The sequence below is a fragment of the Pollachius pollachius genome, assembly GCF_949987615.1.
Source record: "Pollachius pollachius genome assembly, chromosome: 1".
Lineage (NCBI taxonomy): Eukaryota > Metazoa > Chordata > Actinopteri > Gadiformes > Gadidae > Pollachius > Pollachius pollachius.
Genome location: NC_136934.1, coordinates 9,450,840 through 9,475,598, shown reverse-complemented (window position 1 = coordinate 9,475,598; position 24,759 = coordinate 9,450,840). Strand labels below are relative to the sequence as shown.

The following is a 24,759-nucleotide window of genomic DNA, read 5'->3' as shown; positions in this document are numbered from 1 at the left end:
ACCTTTTGTTATTGACCAAATACTTATTTTCCACCATAATTTGCAAATAAATTCTTTAAAAATCAGACAATGTGATTTTCTAGATTTTTTTTTTTCATTTTGTCTCTCATAGCTGAGGTATACCTATGGTGAAAATTACAGGCCTCTCTCATCTTTTTAAGTGGGAGAACTTGCACAATTGGAGGCTGACTAAATACTTTTTTGCCCCACTGAATGTACTACTGCATGTGTTCCAGAGGCTCTGAGGCTGCAGAAGGAGAGGTTGTGGGTCCAAGATGGCCACCGGTCTGCCCAACTGGAGGAGTTGGTGCATTCTCTGGAGAAATGGCGTGAGGTCACTGCAGTTCAACACCCCAAAAAGGATGCCAAGCTTCATGGTGTGTACCTGTCTCTATACAGTGTATACATTACTAAATCTATACCAACATATAACCAGATCTAACTGGTACTTTTTTTTATCTTCTACTGCAGAAATGTGTTGTACACTAGCAAACATGTTTTTAAGAATGAGAAGGAACATTGATCTGTTTCTGGTATGATGTTTTTTGTGTTCCACATAGTTGTTAGTATGTTTTGTGTCAGTGTCTTCGTGTGTACTGCGTGTGTGTGTGTGTATTCCTGTATGTTTGTGTATTTGTGTGTTTTGACCAGATAAAGACATTGAGCAACAGCTAACGCAAAGGCTGAAGGAATTCACGGATGGAGAATTCGTCTTAGCGCTCTCATCCATGACCATGGAATCCCAGGTAAATTTGAATTAAATCCCACTACTATAATCTGAGAGCCAGTGTGTGTTGAATTGTGTTTGTGTGTTCAGATTTGCACTGCACACCAGTAGTCTAATTGTCTCCAAACTTGCCACAATAATTGCTCAGGGGTCAAGTGGATTTGATTAGTCATCCACTTATTAGCCTTAGGTAGCCGATGCATTAGGTTTCATGTTTGCAACTGTTAACTATCACATGAGAACTTTGACTATCACATGTTTGCCCCAGATAAATCAGGTAAGAATTCAAAATCTTGAGCTGTTTACCGCAATGTTAGATATCAGCTTTCCTAGCTAATTAGCATTAGCTATTACGTTCACTACGTAACTTACAAACGAACTTACAAAATGCGTTCACTAAAATTTTTCAGATGAAAAAATATCTAAAGTAATATTTAATTCAAATGGTAAATGTAAACTCGAAATCTAAATAGAGCAACATTTAAAATGACTTATGTCTGTGTGTCATTGGTAAAAAACGAAGAAATGTCTTCAGAAAAACCCAAACAAGCCCTAATGTCGTCGATCATTTATACCAAACCCTGGTTCCTGTATTGAATGCCCTGGCTGTTTTCAAGTGCTGGTGTGTGTTGGTGATGTGTTGCTGCATTAGCCAAAGAGTGAGGTAAACACTTTTGTTTCCAGCAATGTTCTTTTTCTTCGTCATCCATCAAACACATGATGAATCACCCATGAAAACTAAACAGTTTGATTCAAGGCAACACTGTTCCCTCCAAAAAGAAACTTTTAATGGCATGGATGTTTTGGAAGCGTATTTTGTGCTGTAGTGCTGCTTGTGTCGTTGGGTGGCGGGGCAAGTGCTGGGATGGGATGGATCCCCTCTGCTCTTATGCATTTGGATGAGATGTAGATGAGATGAAGGCACCTGGGTGCTTCAAAATCAGGTATCACCACCCACAGTCCACACCCTTTCTCCTAGCCTAAACGCATAGTTTCACACACATGCACGCACGCACACGCACCGACACACACACAATTCAGCGACCAACAAACCAAACCTAACCCAAAAGCGGTCATGTATCCCTTAAACTTTGACACACACACACAAACACACTTGGAGGACGAAGAAAATATCACACAAGCGTGAACACTTGTAAGCTCATACACACCCACACCCATGCACATACGTACACACATTTTCATACTTACACATGATAACTTACCCTGGTAAAATTCAGTTTCATGCCACCTCTGTAGATCGCTTTCACTCTCCTTTCCATTTGCAAACGCAAACACTCACGACACAAACGTGTACTCACACTCACACAGGCACACACACACACACACACACACACGCACACGCACACACACTCACATATCCTCACGCAGAGTGCTTAAAGCCCACCCTCACCATTCTTCCTGGTGCAACCTCTAATGTCCCCCCCCCCCCCCCCCCCAAAAAATAAATTCATTATTTCTTTTATAGCTCCTTGTGCTTCCTTCTCTCCCGAAGCTCATCTCTGTGGGCGGCTGCCCGGCGCATGGTATTAGGCTATGTGTAAAATAAATGATGTCTGAAGCCATAGGGGTATATCTGTGGCTCCCTCCCAAAACTACCTAACGTCCAAGGAACATTAAACACCCAGATCCTCGTTTAGCGAATAAATAACCATTCATTTCAATGGCTCTGTGTGCGTGCATGTGTGTGTGTGTGTGTGTATGTGTGCGTGTTTTTGTGTGTCGCCTGCACTGGACTCTCTGTGCATATTTTACCAGCGCATAGCTTTCATGCTGTGTGTCAGGAGAAGAAGAAAAGGGAGAGAGAGAGAGAGTGAGCGAGAGGAAGAGAGAGGAGCTGAAAGAGGGAGTGAGGGGGAAAGAGAGGGAGAGAGAGAGGGGGAGAGAGGGAGAGAGAGAGGGGGAGAGAGGGAGGGAGAGAGAGAGGGAGAGAGGCTCCATTAGGGACTTAATATAGAATAAATGGCCAGGGGCCGATGGGCTGCCAGGGGACTCTGCAGCTCTGCAGCCTCATGGTGGGTTCTTAATGACCTGAGATCCAGCTCTCAAATGTACTAAGATGAATGTCATTTGCGATATGTATATATTTATATATTATTTTTTAATTGTATTTGAGAAGAGAGCAAAACGGTTTGAGGAAGAGAGAGTTGATGCCACAAATGATTCTTCTTTCCCCCTAAGAAACTAAAAAGAAATTAGATGAAATTAGTCCGTAATGGCTTGTGTTGTGTGTTTGTCAAAGTGTGTGTGCACATGAGCGTGTGTTTGTGTGTCTGTGACAAAGTGTTATTGGTAGTTGTAAAATGATGTATGAATGATATCACTATGATTGTTGTGATAGCATTGGGCTAGGCCTTTATAGCGGGCGCCAAACCTCAGTTAATCAGCTGTTACAATATGTTTGTTTAATATTGACCTGCCCAGGTCATAGCCTACCTATACAGGTGGGTTGTACATAATTATTAATGCATTTATCCTCTAGTACATATAGGACTCTGTGCCCGATGGTCTGCTTTAAACTATAGAGTTAGTTGGATGAAGCAGTGATTGGATGAACCCTTCGTTGGCTGGTGTGTTGGATGTGGTGGTGGTTGGATGAAACACTGGTTTGGGGAAAATGTGGTTGTGAGACAGTGGTTGAATGAAGAAGTTATTGGATGAAATGTTGGTCGGGTGAAACTGGTTTGGTTAAACAGTGGTTGGATGAAGCAGTTGTTGGTTGAAACAGTTGTTGGGTTAAACAGTAGTTGGGTTAAAAGGTGGTTGAGCGAAGGAGTGATTTGGTTAAAAAGAAGTTGGGTTAAACAGGGGTTGGATGAAACAGTGGTTGGGTTAAAAATAAGTTTGGTTAAACAGTGGTTGGATGAAACAGTGGTTGGATGAAGCAGAGGTTGGATGACGTGGCTTCATGCTGTGGAGTTGATGAACTGTGGGAGAGATTGAGCCTCAAGCCACACAAAGCCTCATGAATATGTGAATAGTACTCATAGTGTGTGTGTGTGTGTGTGTGTGTCTGTGTGTGTGTGTGTGTGTGTGTGTGTGTGTGTGTGTGTGTGTGTGTGTGTGTGTGAGAGTGTGTGTGCTAGTGTGCGTGTGCGTGTGTGTCTGTGTAAACCATAGATATATGTTTCACTTTTTTTGTTATTCTAAAGTTTGTGTCTTTTGAAAATGTCCAGTAGGTTACATTGTTGTTAGGTGATCAGGCCTGGAAAACCTGTTTGAGGCTGATACTGTAACTGTATGTGTTGCTGTGTTGAATGACATTGACGCAATTAAAGTTTCCAGTTGGACAGTACCGTACAATCGAGTTCATGTGTGTGTGTGTGTGTGTGTGTGTGTGTGTTTAAGTGTTTGTAAATGTTGGTTGCTTCAGAAGTTGAGTAATAACCTCAAGGATTTATTATGCTGAAGTGGAGTAATGTTATTTGTCTTTTCCTTTCTCTGCTTAACTCTCTTCCTGTGTTTGTTTGTGTGTCAGTTTGCGTGTTTGTGTGTGAACATCCGTGCGCACATGTGTGTGTGTGTGTATGTCTGTGTGTGTGTGTCTGTGGTCGTGTGTGCGTGTGCCTGTGCGCGTGTGTTTAGTTGCAGGCTTCTGTGCGTGCAAGCATATGTGTGTGTGAGTGTGTATATGGGATGGTGCGTGTGCGTAAGTATGTGCTTATGCTTTTGCGTGTGTGTGTCTCCCCAGTGCATATCCCCATTCAATGTATCCACTAGCGTGCGTTGTGGTGGATGTTGACTGTCTCTAATGCGCTGTTTGCACTCAGTCCTCCGGCCCCGTCTGTTTGTTTATGTCGGGACAGTGTGGCGTGCACCACTTGCACAAATAATTACGCTGGCTAATGAAGGGGCCCCCAGCCACGGCTCTCTCTAAATGCCTTTCTGATGAGGGCCTCTGGAGGAGAGCAGGTGCATGCTGGCCTCCTAGGGACTAAGATTGAAGAGCAGATAGTAAGGCGTACACACACACACACGTACAGACACACACACACACACTGGGCACACGCATACACACGCACATACAAACGAACAACCACATAGACATTTTTTATTATTTCTTATTTTATTTGAGAGTGAAAGGGTTTGAGATAGAGAGAGTAAAATGGTTGTCCCGATCTGTGTGGGATATTGAGGATATTTAAACAGAGAGACTTTTGGTCATAATAGTTTGTATAAGATTCCAAGCAGATAATGATTGATCATACATATAATTACAAAGACATGTAATTATATGCATGAAAAAATAATTAAAAACATGGAAAATATTCTGAATGAGCTTTTCCTTACTTTATAACCTCTTTGTGTGGGTAATCACACAGTATTTTCATTTGAACGCCCTGTTTTCACACTTCAATCTTCCTTCTTTGACTCACATTCTGCTGTTTCCTGATTTATTCTTTCTCTTTTTTTTGTCCTCTCTCTTTCTCTTGCTCTCTTTCTCTCTATCCAGCTCTCGTTCTCTCTCTCGTTCTCTCTCTCCATCTCTCTCTCTCTCTCTCTCTCTCTCTCTCTCTCTCTCTCTCTCTCTCTCTCTCTCTCGCTCTCTCTCTCTCTCTCTCTCTGTCCCTCTGCCATTCTTCCACTTTCAATGTATGGCTGGCATCCAGAACATCAATACCTCTAATTGGACTTGCACTTAGTGCTTATTGGATCTCTGTATCTCTATCTATCTCTCTCTCGCTGTAGCTTTCTCTCACTCGCTCTCTCTTGCTCGCTCGCTCTTATTCGCTCTCTCTCCCTCTTTCTCTCTCTCTCTCTCTCTCTCTCTCTCTCTCTCTCTCTCTCTCTCTCTCTCTATTCGTGGATCCAGCCAAGTGGAAAGTTGTAGCCCAACGGTATATCATCGTATTTGTATTATAAAAAAACATAATTTCAAAGTATCTTGACAGTTGGACGTAAACAGTGAAGCCTGAAACTTTTAGAAAAGTTAAAGGTGTCAAATAACACATAAAACCAGTTATAGATGATTTGAATAAAAGGAAAAACCATGCAATCTCTTTCCATGGTCTTGAATGATGGGCCAGCAATCCGATACCATTATCAAAGCTGCTTCCTCAGGAGCAGTACAGGATATACCCTATACATGGGGATTCAAACTGCTCCTTCATGAGCAGTATGGGCTATTTCCTATACAAGGGGAATCAAACTTTTGCCTCATAAGCAGTAATCCTATACATGGGAATGCAAAAAGACATTGAGGGAGACTTTGCCAGTAAAGGAAACCCGTATGTATAAACATAGATCAGGGGGATTTAGGAACAACATGCCGCAACGTGCAAACAATATAATTATATATTGAAGCATATCATTAGCTTCCATAAGGGAGTTGGAAATACCCAATACCGCAACCCATGATATGTGTGTAATTTTCAGCATGTTCTCCAAACCAAATGAATATGTTGTTTGTCATTATGACACAAACTGGGTACAGCTTTCCTATGGACTGGTCGAGGGATCAGCAATATGTCCCATATGTCAAAACAAAATGAACGGTTTGTGATCATTGACTTTCACTTTGAAATGTAGATTTCAAATCCTGAATTTAAAAAATTTGACTACAGTTTTGGAAGTCATTTGTTTGACTAATTAGGATTCTATTCTCTTTTTGTGGAGATTAAATTTCAAAATAGGTAGAATTGCAGGGTTTATATTATTGCCTGAAACAACATAGTCAACACTTAATCAACCCTTAACATTGGATTATTCATGTATGTAAAACACAACTTATATGCATTCTTCTATATGGCTAACTTACCATCGCATACTTTATCTATTAAGTCCTCTAGTGCGTCTTCGGGGCTTTGAGGGCCAAGGCAAACAAGCAAATAAACAAAACAAAACATTTATAGACTCGACTCGCAGCCTAGGCCCCAAAATCCCAGCACTTGGAGTTGAGTAAATGAAGCATGCAGGGAGGCCCATTCATTCATTCTGAGCTTCTGTTTAAGAAAACCATAACCGTTCAACCAACCAACACACGCACGCACACGTACACATGTACACACACCCACAGACACACACACAAACACTACTTTACTATGTCTCTAGAAACTTCACAAGTAGCATTATCTGCCTGTTTTTGTGCGTGTGTGTGTGTGTGTGTGTGTGTGTGTGTGTTCATGGTTCTGTGTGTGTCTGCCTGTGTGTGGTATGTGTTTGCACATATGTGCATATCTGTGCGAGCGGGGTGTGATGTCAGCCCGTTCCTTGCCACCCCATTTGCTGTTGCTGTACCGCTGTGATCACAGACAGACGTATAAATCAAACTCCGCTTGATGGATTCATCAGGGCGGCGAAACGATCGCCTGAGAAGATCTCTCGGCTCTCGTAGCGCACTGTGTTCTGACGGAAAGGGTATGCAAAGAGCCTAAATGGATGAACGCTTGATTAATTCTTTGCCGGAGATGTCGGCGACAGCAGGAAATGTGTTTTTGCCTTGACTGTGTTTGCATGGGAATTTGTGTGTGCGCGGGGCGTGTGTGAGTTATGAGGCCTTAGTTTGGTACCTAAGGCTATTGTGCGTAATGACAGCAGGTTGGGGGAACTGCGAGCGGCCCGCTAAAGACTTGCTACCTGTGGAGAGAAGACAACTGGAGAATGAGGGAGAGAGGGAGAGAGAGAGAGAGAGAGAGAGAGAGAGAGAGAGAGAGAGATAGGGTGAGGGGATTTGGAGAGAGAGGGAGAGAAAGAGAGAGATAGGGTGAGGGGATTTGGAGAGAGAGGGAGAGAGAGAGAGAGATAGGGTGAGGGGATTTGGAGAGAGAGAGAGAGAGAGAGAGAGAGAGGGAGAGAGAGAGATAGGGTGAGGGGATTTGGAGAGAGAGGGAGGAGGGAGAGAGAGAGAGGGAGGGACAGGGAGACAGGAAGATTGAGTTCGGGGGAGAGGGCAAAAATATGATGAAAAGTAAAGACTTGATATGATTCAGATGAGAAAAAATACTGTGAGTTTATCTGTTAGGATAAATAATGACTTATTACTAATAATTACAGAAATATATATTATATATTATATATATGCCTATATATTTCTGTACAACCTACTTATATGTGTAAAAGGAAATGTGACCTACTTGGCATTTTGAAAAGACCAGTCGTTTTTATAAACCCGGACTCAGGAATCATGAGGAAGCCGTTCAATTGGCTGCAAATATGACTCTCTTAATGAAACCAAGATGTTCTCAGCGGATGACTGAGTGTCTGCTCTTGCTGTTAACCTTAGTGTTCATAATTATCCAGACTTTTTTAATAATACATTTAGTAAGTACGTTTTACCAAGCTTCATTCTGTGTTACCAAATTTGCTATCCCTGCCCTGTAATATATTTAGTACTTTCAGAGTATGTGAGGGATGTGTTTATTTTTCATCTAGGTCATATGGCTATAGTGAGCAGTTGAGTATAAATGATGCTAGAATCGTCTTACTCAATGAGTATTTATTAGAAATAATAATATTTTTTTGCCATTACGATGGGTAAAAGTGTCTATGGTTTGACTCTGGCTTTGATGGCAAACGTATGGTTAAATTATTAAGGCAACATGTGTATTTCGCTGTGAAAGAGGAGGGGTGAGCCATCTCAGTAGTAATTTACTCACTTAAGAACCAAATGCTAAACAGACTGTCGCTCTGCATGTTATCTGCACTCTGTTCAGCTTTCTTGCTAAATTGTCCTTCGTGTGTGTGTGTGTGTGTGTGTGTGTGTTGGAGTCTATATGTTTGTGTGTATGCATGTGTTTGTGTTTGTGTGTGTGTGTGTGTGTGTGTGTGTGTGTGTGTGTGTGTGTGTGTGTGTGTGTGTGTGTGTGTGTGTGTGTTCGTGTACATTTGAGAGAGAGTAAGAGAGAGAGAGAGAGAGAGAGAGAGAGAGAGAGAGAGAGAGAGGATTAATGGCCCTGACTCTGACAGTAGCCATATTGTGGAGAGAGGGAGCGATGGACTGTTACAGAGAAGAAGGGAGAGAGCGAGTGTGCAAAAGAGAGAGAGAGAGAGAGAGAGAGAGAGAGACAGAGAGAGAGAGAGACAGAGAGAGAGACAGAGAGAGAGAGAATATTGTTGCCTTCTTCACAGGTTAATATTGACACAGCCTGGGCAGATACATGCCTGCAGTGCCCATCCATCATTTCCACTGGACCCACACAAACTAACACACGCACACACACCAACACACACACGCACATGCACACACTCGTTTGAACAAATACACCCACACATGTTTAAAACACACTCAAATTTGAAATTGAACACAAACACGTACAAAGAAGACACACAGACAAGACGTACAATCACCCAAGTACACTCACTTTCATGCACCCATACAGTTATTCACTCACACACACACACACACACACACACACACACACACACACACACACACACACACACACACACACACACACACACACACACACACACACACACACACACACCAATACTACAAAGAAACTCACTAATTGCTAATAGGAAGATATATGTGAACCTTCTGAACTATATGTACTATCATACATATGAGTTAATATTGGATTTTCGTTTAAATGTTATATTTAATGTGTTTGTAAATATGTTAGATGCAAACAATATACATTTATGAAAGGGTATTTATTTAATGTCTTCATGTAAATTGTGCCTATATAGTTGCTAAATCCCTAAAGGTTATTTTCGACAAGTTAATTGAATTTGTGTGTAGATTACAGTTATACACACACCATTTATATTGATGTGATGGCAAGTTAAGTTTATTTATCAAAATTACTTTAACATTTAAACTTTTAAATATGTACAGCATACAAGTTTTGAGAACTCATGATTACCAAACGCAAACAAGACATTAAGAACAATTCAAGACTAATCTAGCAAATTTGCTTTCAAAAGTAACACTTTGAGCATTGCCTTGCCAACATTGCCTCGCAAATTAAGGTTGACGCACCATTGTTGTTAATCATTTTACAGAAAAAAATGGAACTTCCCTTGATAAACAAAACAATTAATTAATGTAACTTTTCATTCATCAATCTTGGCCCGTGTCATTGAATTACCATAATCTGTGCATGGTGGCTCTGTTAAGAGCAAATAGATAATTTCCCTACAATAAATCACATTGTGTCTCTTTACCCCTCTCTGCGTTCTGACAGCTCGTCTCTCATTGCTACACATGATGGCTTACTTAAAACACTTCAGATTCCCCCAAAAAATAAATTAAAGCATATGCACAATGGAAGGCAGGGGTCCTACAAAGTTCCAACTCAGCTATAGTCAAAATGGCAGGAAATGTTTCAAAAGCTATTAAGATGTTATTAAAATGTTTAAAAGTTTTGCTGATGTGTCTTTTTCATAATTTGTTTGTATCTCTCTTTCTGTTTTATGCTTCTTTGTTTCATTATTTTATTGTTATGTTCTTTCATTATATATACATACTCTTTCTTTGTCTCCCTTTCTCTTTGAGGACTGGTATGGATACTTGGACCAGTTAAAATCGTTCTGCCATCGACATACCTATGACAGCCTGGTTGTGGTCAAGTACACAGATCAACCTCAACCCCCAATGGTGCTGGTGTATTCAGACAACAGCGACATTCTGAATCAGGTAAAGGAATTCTCACTTGTGTCGTACAAAGCTTACAGGACATGTTTACTTATCAGAGTGAGCCAAGAATGTCATGCCAAGATAAATAATCTAATAGCAAATGTGAATTCACTGTGACATTTTCTAAATCGTTAGGATTAAATAAGAAAATTGATATTTATTTGTGACATATGGTCTACTTGCTTTGATAAAATGTATCTTCAAATAAACCTGAGATGGCAGGTCTAGTGGATTTGGGTTTGAAGTTCTTGCTGTTCCCATCCAGCCAGAACACATCCTTGAAGATGCCTTACTTACTTGCTCATTAGGCCTGTATCTGTATGTGTACATGATTTTTGATTAAAGCTTCTAAAAACCATTATCAGAAACAATGCTGACATTTTCTGACCGCTGGTGTCAGAAGTGGTTATGGTACAGTAAAGACGAAGCACCGCTCTTAGCCTTGTGCTCAATCATTTAATACTGTTACATTTGACTTGTCCATGCTATTTACACAGCGCATTTTTGAAATTGCAGATATGCTGTGAGTTGGAGGAGTCTTCGATCTGTCCCCAGTCTGTGATGCTGGAGGCTGAGGAATTCATCCAAGGCTGTCTGCAGGTCTACCATCTCCCAGGAGACATCTTCACCTCAGCCTGCATGGCCGCTGAGCTGGAGGAAGGGCTCCGCAGCCAACTCAAGGCTTTTTTTGAACGGCGTAGCTTTGTGTTGGCCTGCCACCCCAGCAGCAGGACCTCTTCCACAGAGGGCGTAGCCGGTAGCGTTGAGTTTTCCCAAGGCTCTTCAGGAATAACAGACATGTATGGCTCGGACACAGAGAGAACATGTGCAGACGAAGTCTCCATTGCAAGGTAATTATGTCTAATTAATTATTAACGATTCAGCTCTCAATGAGTATGAAACTTATCAAAGCATGGTATACATCAGCCGAGGTGTGTTTATGCTTCAGTGTTTTATTTGTTTGAATGCACAAATCCCACCGTTAAAATAGAGGTTCCAGGCTGAGTGAAATGAGTGCCAGGTGGCCCCAATAAGGGAATTCCCCTCTTTATCTTAACCAATCTAATCCAATGGCTGGTGTATTACTGTAGTTTAAGGTCTGACTGTAACTGCTAGGCTTAACACTTTCATGCCTCCTGCTGCGCTTAGGGAGATGGCAGACCAGGAAGGAGACTCAGGAGGTGCAGGAGTCGGAGGAGGAGTTGGTGAACTGGTGAGCCCAGACAGCGGTATGGCCACCATCCGCAGTAGCCGTTCCTCCAAGGAGGGCTCTGTTTTCCTGAGTGACGACAGCCCAATCGGTGAGAATATGGCTGGGGCAGTGGCGACGGCAGGACCTGGGCAAGCGTTCTTCAGAAACCCTTCCCCCCTCGGGTTCTCAACCCTCTCCACACCCGTTGCACCTGAGAGGAGGAAGCAACGGCGAAGCCGAAACCGGAGCGATAACTTGGAACTGTTTAATTTTGACCCTTTACACAATAGTAACTCGACCCTGCCAGCAGAGGTGTCCCTAGAAAACTTGGGGGAAACAGGAGCTGCTAGTCGAGCGGAAAGCTCCAGTCTTTCAGAATATGAGGAGCTGAGTTTGGTTGATTTCTATGCTCCTAAATTTGGATCTGCATCCGAAGATGCAACATCATCAGCCAAACAGACAAAGTTTCATTGTGGTGATATCCATGAAACTGAAGTTTCCCACACCCTCCTGAATAGCTTGGTGGAAAGCAGCCCACCAAGCCATTGTTCTGACATCCAGCAAGATAAGGATGAGAGGCTTACTGGCCATCAGCCAAATCAAATCCTTACTTCCTCTTTGTCAGAGGTATGGGAGGAATTTGGCTTCAAATCAGTGGTAGAGCAAGCCATGGTCGAAGATAATATGTCAAATTTAAATAATGTTGACCAGACTGAGAGTGTGGGGAACATTTTGGAAGCAAATCGAGTCAAAGGTTCAAGCGAGGTTCTCATATCAAATTACCGGGAGGATAAAACACTAAAACCTCAACTAAGTATGATTATAGATGCAGACAATACCTTGAACCTGGACTCAGGATTCACACAATCACTGGATACTTCTACTTTAGCTGATTTGCAGTTGACGCCCCCAGTCGAGGACACTGATGGATTGATTTGGTCATGTATTGCTGGAGTTCAGGAAAAACTGTTCTCTGTAGCCAAAAAGAGAGAGTGGCCCAGCACACTTACACCAGAGAGCTCAAAAGAAGATGATGAGGGGATGCATAGAAGGAAAGGAGAGAGACAGACCGAACTGAAAGATTTTTGGTCTTACTCAGCTGAGAAGGGCTTTATCAAATCTGATAGCGGAACGACAACTTCCTACCCAGAGTCCCTAGATATGTGGAATACAACTATCCGCGATGACAGTCTTTCACCTCTCACCACCCCCGATGTTGAAAACCTACCGGAACTCTCTGATTTCAATAGTGGCCCGGTCTCCACTGTTGAGGATGGAGCTTTAATAGAAAGCCCTCTGGGATACACTGAGTTTGGCATGGTGATGTGGAACACCACCATACAGGAAGATAGCACTTCTTCAGTTACAAGTCCAGATGCACCAGAAACAGGAAAAGGCTCTGGGCTTTCACAGGATACATCCAGATATGCACCTGCCACACATATGAACCAACAAGTCCAAAATCAGAAGCATGTATATCAGGAGAAACACACAAACATTCTAGTGGCAGAAGAGGGTGTTCAAATAATCGTAGAAGAGGTGGGTAGTGGAGGTAAGGGCCAGGTTAGTTATACTTTGAGTGACCTTGTGGAGCAGGATATGACAGCAGAAGATCAGCAAAATCTGACTTTGAGCGACCAAAACCTTGATAGTTGGGCCATGCCTGTCCCTAAAATGGTCACATCCAAGTCAGAGTATGATAATGTAGGGGCTAGTGCTTGGACTGCCCCAACCTCTCCTGAAATCTATGCTAGTCCTGGCACACACATGATACAGTTAGATGGAGAATCCAGCCCTTTTATCGCTTTTGTCAAACCTCAAGAATCACAAAAGGGGGATGAACACTGCGAACAGTCTGCCCCGTTCCATGAAAATTATCGTTCAGAAAGCCAGATGTTCCTTTTTGAGGAAATAAACGAGTTTGATTGCATTGGGTCTCCTAATCAGTCTGAAAATGTTAACAAAGGAAAAGATGCACTGAAGAAGACGTCCAATGGATTTGATTCTGAAGATCAATCAACTGTTCAATCCCCATTCATTCTAGTGAATGATTCTCCCCTGTGCAACAGTTCAGAAAGTTTTGATTTCAGTCCAGAAGATTCTCAAGCTATTGCTCAAATACACACTCAACAAATAGTTTCCCTAAACGAAGATGATAGGGAAACCCTCCCAAATGTTGCTGGGAGTAACAAATCGACCATGAACAGTGACTTATCACTTGATTTAGAAACGACAGTTGCCCGTGTTCATGATGTATCAGTCACTGAAAGAAATGGCGAACCTCACGTTGAAACAAGAGAAAATGTCGAGGCTGCAGTTGTGGAAACAATGTCCCTAAGCCCCAGCTCTGGGGGAGAGAGGGACGTACTGAGATGTAGTCATGACAGCCTTCTCCTCAGTAGCATAGATGAACTCAGGTCCAACTCAGATGGAGATTCTTCCTCAGGCCTGGAGATGGAGTCCATTGTGGTCTCTGGGTCAGTAACGGAGAGCAAGGGGGGGCAGAGTAATGGTTTGAGCAGGGCTTGGCAGAGTGGTGGTGCCAAGCCAGTGGGAGATGCAGAGAGGTCTATGGAGACATTCAGTATGCTCTCATGTGCTGCCACACTGCTGAAAGCCCAAGAAATCAGGAAACAGTGCAGGCAAAAACAAACGATAACCGAAAATGAAAACGGTTCAGGTGCATGTGAGAATCAAGCTTTCATGTTGCAAACTGTAGCAGCTAGACCCACCCACTCGAATCACTGTGATGTGGTGCCCTTGGATACAAGTTCACATGATGAACACACCACAAACCAGCCCTGTTCAAAAGAAGGAATTAGTTTCCTTGAGTGCGCAGCTGAATTGGCTACAGATATGTGCAGCTCCACTCAACATGTTACAAGCACTGAGCATTGTCCAACAATAATAGATAACACCATTGAAGATTTCATTATTCCAGAAATTACTGGTCCAAACTTTGCAAAAACACCCCCCGAAGTTGTCCTAGAGCAGGACTTAACGGCGTCATGTTGCAGCCTATTGCAGGCTGCGGAAGAATCTTCAGATTGCCAGTCAAACTACGTGGTACGAAGCATGTCATCCTCTTTGAGACATCCGTCCGATCACTTCCTCAAAACCAGAGAGGAAGTTTACGTCCATTCCCAGATATCCATGGAGGATTCTGACGATGGGATCCAGTCTCCCTCGGCTACTCCATATTGTCCTCCTCTGCTGGGGGTGGAATTTGGTTGGAAGGAACCTACAGCAGAAAAAGACATGCCCTCAAACCACTCAGAGCAGCCATCCCCTGAGCTCACACACAGCTCGTTTTCCCACAACAGCTCCTACATCAGCACCCCGGTGAGCGATTCTGGTCACCTAGCAGAGAGAGCCTGGGCTGGGTCCCCTTTTGCCGGGGATCTTATGGAGGAGGTTTGTGATGAAGAGGATGGGGAGGATTTCAATTCAGGGCCTCCTGTCTCTTCCTTTCGGACCGAAGGACAGGGGAAGGAGAGAGAAGGGGGAGGTTACCTTCAAATGCCATGCATGGGGCTCACAAAGGACCTTATGGGGGGAAAGTGTACTGCTCAGCATCTTGCTGTGCAGACAATGGAGTCTACATGGGGGGTGACTTCTCAAAGCAGAGAGTATTCCTCACCCAAAGAGCCGAAAACGCTCCATGGTTTCGATGGATCCGAAGATCAGGAAATCGGAGACAGTTCAAGTTACTCACAAAGTCAAAGGTAAGGTGTGAACTTTAATTTCTAATTTATGTTATTCATGTTCTACCAAACATGACATGTATACATTTTACTATACAGTACACACTGAAACATAAAATGCATTTGCCTCGCTTCAAAATCCACAAAATAAATTAGATTTAATTAATTTGGAATGATTTTTATCGAAAGTGACTTAAACATGTAATTTCAGGATCTAGTGATTTCAGAGCAGGAATTAACAAACTGACAAGCCCCAAGTTGCAAGTAGGCTCTGGCCTTTATCCCAGCCTCCCTCAGACCTGGAGCTCTCTGCAGTGTGTGTTTCTCACCCTGAGGAAACTGAATCACCAGGACCCCCCGAGGGCCAATCGGGTGTTGGAGGAGTGTGTAAGGCAGGAGGGAGAGGGAGAATACGTACACAAATGTTTTTGTGTGCACATGCATGTTTGTGTGTGTGTTGTGTGTGTGTGTGTGTGTGTGTGTGTGTGTGTGTGTGTGTGTGTGTGTGTGTGTGTGTGCAGCAGGTGTGTGTGACGGAAACAGGTAACAGTAACAGAGGAGAACAAATAACATTTAAAGTAAACACTACTTTCAAATGTTGGGCTTCTGATTGTCAAAGTCTAAACGTTGATGAGCATGTCTGTGCCTGTGTGTGTGTGGGGTGGGGTATTTTGAGCTGAGGCCCTGTGTGCCTTCTGAAATCTGTTCATGCCTCATTAAATATGCATTACCTGCTTCGTTACAGCTGTAAATCCCACCACGGTTAATGAATACAGCTCCCCGTAGTTCTTGCACAAGGCGTTTTTGTTTGTGTGTGTGTGTGTATGTGTGTGCGTGCGTGCGTGCATATGCATAACAATGATTTTATGTGTGTAAGTGTGTGTGTGTGTGTGTGTGTGTGTGTGTGTGTGTGTGTGTGTGCGTGTGTGTCTGAGTGTGTGTGTGTGAATCTTAGGTTTAGTCTTCAAGAGGCCCCATTTTTGCACTGTAGTGAGTTCACCAGACTGAAGACTCATAAGCACAGTTTGTGTTCTCTGTGTAATTATTATATTGTATTGTTATATTATATAAAAATCGATTATCCTGCACAATTCATTCTCTCAGACCGTTCGGAATGAATGTTGTAGATTGATCTATGGACAATTGGAATTAGACACAACTCCTAACCCTTCCAAAGTCTGAACCCCATGATTTGGTTATCTGACACACATCATTTGTTTCTACAGGATACAGTTGATCTATAGATGGCAGTCAATTCACCACTTGCATGCTTGCTTGCATTGTGTGAGGTGACAAAGTTCATGACCTATATTAACGATTGGGTCTCTGTGTTTTGCCCCCCCCCTTCTGTGTTTTGCCCCCCCCCCCCCCCCCCCCCCCCCCCCCCAACCTGCACCCCCCGACCAAGGCACATGGATGGGACAGCGCAGGCCTTCGCCCTACCGCCCTCCGGCAACATTCTGTACCAGTGGACGAGAGACGCAAGCTCCACTGAGTGTCAAGCCAAACATGGCTACAACTACCACCACACCGACCAGAGAGTTGATAGCCAGGGCGACAGGCATGGCGACCCTGGCAGCAGTGTCGACTGGCTGCAGGATACCTCAGACAGCCTGGTGGAGTGGGGATGTGAACCCAGCCTGCCGCTTCATCCACCTGCTCCTGACCCCCAGGGTGATGGCCACGGCCGGCCTGCGAGCGAGGGAGGCACCCAGTACCTGCTGACAAGGTGACTGAGTGAAGATACATGAACTGATTGGTAACAAAACAATGTACAAATGTTGATGTTGGTTATGCATTGTGTCTCTTGTTTGTTGTGTTTCTTGTCACGCACACAGACAAGTTTGTGTTTGGACAAGAAACACAATACATATATATATAAAACCAACAACCCCTAATGGTCTGGATTAAATTTTTTGAAAAATGAAGTTTTTTATGTAAGCTATTTCTTCTAAATATCACAATTAACCTATTTCTCCACTGCCCTTCTGCCAAACTGCACCTTCTAAGCTTTTAACACAGTTGTTTAACCTTGGAGGTTTTTTATCAAGTGAACTATTTCTAAACTCAAGGGGAGCCACGCTGTTTAGTTTATAGACATTATATTGTCGAAGGCATCCACTGTTCATTAAGGGAGCAGGTTTGAATAAATGAATCAAAATAGCTTATAACTTGTGATTTATGTGAATTTAAATTCTCTTCAATCATCTCAAAATCATTTTAATTGAATTTGTTTTCTTTGTTAACTTGAAGTTTAGTTTTGGTATCACTTAAATAAAAAAATCACTAATCATTTTCTTGTTAAAATATTTAAAGATCTCCTATTATACTACTTTTCTGGTCTTAATTTCTTATTAATGACTCCTGAAGAGCAACCTGACATGAATCACAGCACAAAAAACGATGTAGATTTTCGGGAAACTCTTCCTCTCATCTTGGGGCTTTCAGCATTCTCTGTCCCGGCTTTGTTCTTCTCCGCCCCCTCGCCCCCCTCCTGCCAACCCCACTCCGTTATGATTGGTTACATTCCGGAAGAGCATGTTGCAGCATTACCATACATGGAAAATCCGGATTGTTCTATGTAGATAAATCCCGGAAATTTTAACAAGTGAATTGCGACCGGTGTCCCTAGTGTTTAGCGCTCTGCACAGCCACCCCAGACGGTCAGCAGGGAATACAACTAAATGCATGTACGTCATTATTTGACACTTAAGTATGGTTAAACATGACTATAAATCATTATAACAACGTTTATAGATCATAAAAGTCGCAAAAGTATAATAGGGGGAATTGAAGACATCGTATTTAGTGGCAGAAATATAAACTAGTTACATCTGATAGAACAAGTGCTAGTTGCTTTGCTGTTTGGTCTTCATACACAGTAATGTAATTTCAGCCTTGAGCTCAAAGGTTCAAAAGGAGTTGAAAAGTAGACAATAACAACCAGTCCATGGCAGTATGGGCACTAACACTGCTCTGCATTGTCTCTGTAGCCCACATCCCAAGCAGAAAAGAATTACGTCTCTCTCAGTCATTCTCAATCTCTTCCCATCTTTACACATTTTCATAAATTCACAGTGCCGTGCCACTGAGCAAAATGTGAGTTCAATGCGCTCTAGGTTTAGGTTTTAGATTGATCCTCGTTGATTTATAGATGCTAATCTATGGATTGCTCGTGGCGATATTTTTTCTCCTGGTCTCTGTTTCCGTGGTGGTGTTGGCCGTGTTGTTCTGTTTAGTGGCTCAGTTGTGCATCGCTGCCCCTCCTAACAGATCCTCTGAACACGGAGACTATGCTGCATCCATTCAGAAAACAGGGCAGGAACGCTTCGATCAAGATGATGAGGGGGAAGGCCAAGATGGTAAATATGCCAACAAGAAACTGTAAAAACATTTCTTTCAAACACTTCCTGGAGAACTTGTCTGACTCCCTTAATTATTGTGAAAGAAACCTTGAGAAGGAAGGCAGAAAGAGAGACTAATCCTTCCTTCCAGTGCAACGGGTTTCTGAATGGGCACATTTACAAAATATTATTTCATTTTGCAACATATCTTTTGCATATCCTTAGCCTCATAGCATAATTGCTAAGTCATATTTTGGTCAAATTGTGATATCTAATCTAACTCCTAGCGCTGCTGATTTACTGTGCCTGATCGGATATATCCTAAGCCAATCAGAGTGCTTTTTACATTCCATAATCACTATCTGCCTAAGTCATCTATTTGACTTTTTGACGCTAAATAAAAAGATGCACCTTCAAATATGACTGTGTGGAGAACCTGTGTGACAAGCCTATGTGCACTTTTCCATGAGCACTCTAACATTAACCCCTTACTGACAGCCTGTGGGTAAGATTGATATGGGCCGAAATGTATTTGATTTATGATAATATATATATATATATATATATATATATATATATACACTCCATTAAAACCCTCACAATCCGTCATATAAAGAACTGCCCTCCATCCTGGAACTGTCCCCAGGGTCTTCTCACAGGGGGAAGCTAGAAGCTCCGCCCATGGACGGGTCACTGGACCACAGCGAGGGGTCTCTCCCTTCGGACGACGCCATAAGCACAGACGACGCCGTGGAAAGCGACATTGTTCCCAAGCTCAACACCGGTGACGTGGACAGTAGTCTCAGCCTCTTCCTTTGGTTTGCTCTGCTTCACAATGTGACTCGACCTGACCATCTGATATATATATAAATAGAGCAAGTAAAGCTGATATAGGCTCTGTGATGCAGACTCTGTGATGTTGGCCCTGCCATATATGATGATACATGTGATCCATCAAACACTCGCTTAATTATTGTGAAAGAAACCTTGAGAAGGAAGGCAGAAAGAGAGACTCATCCCTCCTTCCAGTGCAACGGGTGTCAGAATGGGCACATTTACAAAATATTACTTCATCTTGCAACATATCTTTTGCATATCCTTAGCCTCATAGCATAATTGCTAAGTCAAATTTTGGTCAAATTGTGATATCTAATCTAACTCTACTCTCCTAGCGCTGCTGATTTACTGTGCCTGATCGGATATATCCTAAGCCAATCAGAATGCTTTTTACATTTCGTAATCACTATCTGCCTAAGTCATCTATTTGACTTTTTGACGCTAAATAAAAGATGCACCTTCGAATATGACTTAGGCAAGTACGCTATGAGACTAACGATTACGCAACACTGTTCATTTTTTTATTTTCTTATCTTTTTTATTTTTGGGAGGATTGGAAATAGCAGTGTACCCCTCCATGCCCACCCATGTGCAGGCGGGACAGCGGCGGGCACGCAGGAACCCATCCCAGAATACAGTGCGGCGGAGGAGCGCCGAGACAGCCTGCTGTGGAGGAGCGTGGCGATCGGAGACCAGGAGCATCGCGTGGACATGAAGTGCATCGAGCCATACAGGAGGGTCGTCTCCCATGGAGGTGAACACGCACACGCACAGATGCACACACGCACGCACGCACACACGCACACGCACACGCACAGACTCACATGGCATAGAGTCGAATCCACTTGGGGTTGGATAAGACACTGCGTCACATGCCCTGGGAATTGAACTAGCACACCCGCACCACACACACGCACGCAAACAGACACACAGACATACACACAGAGACGGCCGTGCCAAGTGGGAGGATTTTTTTTAGTGCACAAAGTTGAGTTTTTCTTGTGGACATGCACGCAAATATTGAACACATTGTGTTTTTTGTTTTGCAGGTTACTATGGTGACCAGAATGCCATCATTGTCTTTGCAGCTTGCTTCCTACCAGATAGTAACTGTGAAAACTACAACTATGTCATGGAAAATCTTTTCCTGTAAGAAATTTTTCAAAACCCAAAAATACTACTGACAAATACAATAGACTTTGCATATGTCTGTTTGTCAGAAGACCCCAAAATGTCAAACACCCTATTTTCTTTGAAGATAAATGCTATTTACCTAGCTTCATTGGTAAATCAAGTGTCTGTGTATGTGGGTCTATGTGTGTGTATGTGTGTATTGGGTCTGTGTGTGTTTGTGTGTACAGGTATGTCATTGGTACTTTGGAGCTGATGGTGGCCGAGGACTATATGGTTGTTTATCTAAATGGAGCCACACCGCGCCGGAGAATGCCTGGCTTCAGCTGGATGAAGAAGTGCTACCAGATGATAGACAGGAGGTAACCCACAAAAATCGGCCTCTTCTGACATCACAAGTGGGCGTGTCCACCTAGATGTATGACTGATAGATGAGCAACGTTTGCTACAGTCCACTGGGTAGGCTGGTAGACTGAACTATCCAGTGTACATCTAGGTGGATACGCCCATTAGTGATGTCAGAAGAGGCCGAATTTCAAAAAGGCTTGTAATGGCTAATCGCACTCACACCTGGTAGTATAATATGTCAGTTTTAATGAGCATTCCTTCTGTTTTTACTTTCCTGCTGTGGACACCCTACCTAACGCAGGGTGTGAGCATCTAACACACACCAATACTTAAATTATGTTTTCACTTTTGTTCCCATAGGCTGAAGAAGAATCTGAAGCAGTTCATAATTGTGCATCCTTCCTGGTTCATACGCACTGTACTGGGTCTGACCCGACCCTTCATAAGGTCTCAACAAGTTCCCTACATTGTACAAACTAAGTGAGATATTTAGATTAGGTAGATCGTCTAGCAGGAAGTGCTCTCCAAACCTCCACTCGCTAGAATTTGATACAGATTATTGGAGTATAGATTATTACAGATTATCTATTCCATAGAAATAGATGTTAGTTGGAGTTTGAGTGAGTTATGATGTATCCGCAATGCTGTATTAAGCAATATGGTCTCACAAGCATGAATAGCGGAAATACTTGCTGACCAAATGCTGACCTCATTGAATAAAGAATCCTTATGCAAATAACCATCATAAAGATTAGCAAACCAAAGGATAGCATCATGATGCATTGTTTATTTCAAACAGACCAATATTTGTTTTCTAACTGTTGTTTTATTTCTTCAGCTACAAGTTCAGCAGTAAGATCAAATTTGTGCACAGTCTGGCAGAGCTGTGGGCGATGGTTCCCATGGAGTATGTGCAGATTCCTGCGAGTATTGTCAGGTCAGTCCAACTCTCATATTATTTTATTCTCATCAAGGCATTGGTCAAGTTATTTGTGAAATGAGTAAGTTGCTGGTATGTTTAAATGTACTGTCAAAGGTTTCATAGACCTACATGGTAGAAATATTTTTCAAAAAGTTAAGGTAAAAAATAAACTTGCAGGTTGGCACCTCCTGAAGAAGTAATAATTTGTAAGATTTGCTGGCATTTGCTGGCATTTACTCTGCAGGTTAATAAACAACAACTCAATAACCGCCAGTAGCTAAAGATTAACCCCTAGAGTCATGTCAATACTAAGCTGAGAAATTTCTTCATTACCCTCCACCTCTCAAATCTTGCCAACATTAAAACTTAATTTGGTTGCTTGCTTCGATCAACAAGGTAATTTTACAGCTGAAGGCGCTGGGTGGGGTAACTATATCTTTGAGCTAGGGAGATAGCTCAGATCTTCTGCTAATTTCTATTAGTTTCCGCTCAGAGTGGTGTTTTCTTTGGTACATGGGTAATAGGCGCATCAGTCACAATCACACACAGCTAAACTAAAAAAACTCAATAACACAACACAGGGATGTCAACCTTCAAGTTGCTCTTTAATAGGGTTAAAGTCACTTGCCAACATGTCATGGCTCAACTGGAAAAAGAGAAAATGCAAGATGGATGAACTTATCCCATTATAAGATTAATTATTCATATTGGAGGTATGACATGCTGATGCTTTCCGACTCTCCTCCAAGGTACGAAGAGGAGAGGGGTATACACACATTTGCATGCATGAGGTAAATCATTGAACGTGTGTTCCGGTTGCCCTTGTCTGTGCTTTTAGTTTGTGCTCCATATCTGATTTGACTAACAATTTCCCCTAAAGCCTGCCTTTTAATCTTATCCCCTTATTCCCTCAATGAGTTACACATTAATGCTTGCTGGCTCGGGAAAATGAATGCGATGAGTTACGTTGTGACTCTTTTACAGATGACCGTGAATATTGGTAGAATTTTAAAACCAGGTGAACACAAAGCAGGTCGATAATTTCTTTTATTCAACCAGCAAAAAGCGAATCAGCCTTGTTTGCCTTTAAGTACTTTCAAGATAAAAGCCTGGTTATGTTAAACTTGTAGGTTGGCATTCCCTATGGTACTTTTTTGTGATTGGTATAATTGTGTTTTAAAATAATCTGAAAAATGATAGACCTATCAGAAATAGAATCTATGACTTGTAACCTATTTTCATTAGACTGCCTAGTTTTATAGATCAATTTGTTATTGGAAAATGGCATCAGAATGAAGGCCCATGCAATTCCCCTTTTATAGGCAATCTTTTCAGTGCATCACCATTTTCCGCCACACATCGAGAACCAATACAATACCCCGTGTCTCAGCTGCTGTAACACTCGCATCCCTACTTCCATGCATTGCCGACCTCCCCACCTATCAGATATATAATCTATGACTTGTAACCTATTATCAGTAGACTACCTTGTTTTATAGATAAATTGGTTGATGGAAAATGGCATATGAATGAAGGCCCATACTCCCCCTCGCCGTTTTCTCCATGCATCAAATTTGGAAGGCATAAAAGAAAAGGCAATTGGGGCTGATATGCACTCTGTTCTGCTGGTTGAATAAGAAAACATTCCAGTTGCTTTTTTGTTCAACTGGATTTAAAAATAAAACTGATTGAAACAAAGGCACACTGACTAAGCTATACTTTACCCTTTATACTAAATATTATACTTTACTCTCTATCATAATACTATACTCTATTTTGATACTAAATATACTTTACTTTCTATGCTAAATACTATACTCATACTAAATGCCATGGCATACTTAACTCTACTCTTGTCTATTTTGTCTCTACTAACACTCCTCTGGTATTGTAGAGATGCTGAGCCAGATTGCTGCATGTGTTGTGCATTTTGCTCCATTGACCTATGGATCTCCCACTTACTGACTCTTTTAATCCTGTACATCCCCCCCCCCCCCACACACACACACACACGCACACTACCTGTGAACCAGACTGGATAAAGAACTACAGCGATCAGCAGACAAGTAAGCCGTATGGATGCATGCTTGCGTGTAAATACTTCCTCCCATACCTAAACTACAAATTCCATTTGACGCCCCCTGTATCTTCGTCTGTCTCTCTTCTAGAGACAAGAAGAGGGGTAACTCTGCGGTGTGACGGGAGTCTCCTGTGGATTTCTCTTGATGCAAGGCCAATGCTACTCTATTGAGTATGTTGCATGCCACGCCCTTTATAGTTCATGGCTATGGAGTGTATATGGTTGAACGTCTCCGCCGTATAGCAGGTTAATGATTGCGCAGAGAATGTGATGCATAATCATACTCCAAACACTGTGCTTTTGTTGCTATGGAAGGAATTCTGGCATCATTCAGAACAGACAGAAAATGAAAAAGAATGTGGTTTCACACTGTATTTGCAAAAACATTTGTGATGAATGTGCCTAAATGTTATTTTAGTATCTTCCCCTGGATTTCGTTTGGCATTTGTTATTTTACCTATGTGGTTTCAAGACCAATAAACAACTACCCAGAGATGTATTTTTTAATTAAAAGGAATAGACTAGGGCTACCTATACCACGTCAAAATAGAGCTGTTCATTGAGCCCTGCCCATTGTATTGATTATTGTGGGCTGTGCTGTGTTGATTATGTTGTCTATTCATTTAGTTCATGTTCTATGGCCATTTCCCTGTTTGATATGATCAGGACAGCTATATATTTGGACTCCACTGTCATGCATGAATCGCTGTGAAGGTGTCGTCGGCTTCTGGTTGGGAAACATCGGTCTATTTGCTTTCTTTGGTTTATTCTGTTCCTTTGTCCCGGTAATAAAGAACACCATAAAGCTTTCAAGAAAACAAACCGATGTATGTTGTCTTTGTTCCCCTGCCTGCAAATAAATGACTCAATGCCCCA

At 42.3% G+C, this 24,759-nt stretch overlaps 1 protein-coding gene across 1 annotated transcript in view; it reads left to right on the top strand.

Annotated features, from left to right (window-relative positions):
- Positions 1 to 24,759, top strand: part of LOC307087204 (uncharacterized protein) — a 37,004-nt gene extending 12,245 nt beyond the window's left edge. Inside the window, exons 5-21 of the mRNA XM_079752687.1 lie at positions 237 to 377; positions 652 to 746; positions 10,185 to 10,325; positions 10,842 to 11,176; positions 11,475 to 12,144; positions 14,665 to 14,859; positions 16,691 to 16,950; positions 18,495 to 18,605; positions 19,225 to 19,383; positions 19,726 to 20,156; positions 20,452 to 20,551; positions 20,764 to 20,895; positions 21,242 to 21,328; positions 21,720 to 21,818; positions 22,553 to 22,594; positions 23,837 to 23,869; positions 23,972 to 24,759. Coding sequence (XP_079608813.1) covers positions 237 to 377; positions 652 to 746; positions 10,185 to 10,325; positions 10,842 to 11,176; positions 11,475 to 12,144; positions 14,665 to 14,859; positions 16,691 to 16,950; positions 18,495 to 18,605; positions 19,225 to 19,383; positions 19,726 to 20,156; positions 20,452 to 20,551; positions 20,764 to 20,895; positions 21,242 to 21,328; positions 21,720 to 21,818; positions 22,553 to 22,594; positions 23,837 to 23,869; positions 23,972 to 24,002 — 3,062 coding nt within the window. The 3' untranslated portion in view covers positions 24,003 to 24,759. The remainder of the gene's footprint in view (positions 1 to 236; positions 378 to 651; positions 747 to 10,184; positions 10,326 to 10,841; positions 11,177 to 11,474; positions 12,145 to 14,664; positions 14,860 to 16,690; positions 16,951 to 18,494; positions 18,606 to 19,224; positions 19,384 to 19,725; positions 20,157 to 20,451; positions 20,552 to 20,763; positions 20,896 to 21,241; positions 21,329 to 21,719; positions 21,819 to 22,552; positions 22,595 to 23,836; positions 23,870 to 23,971) is intronic.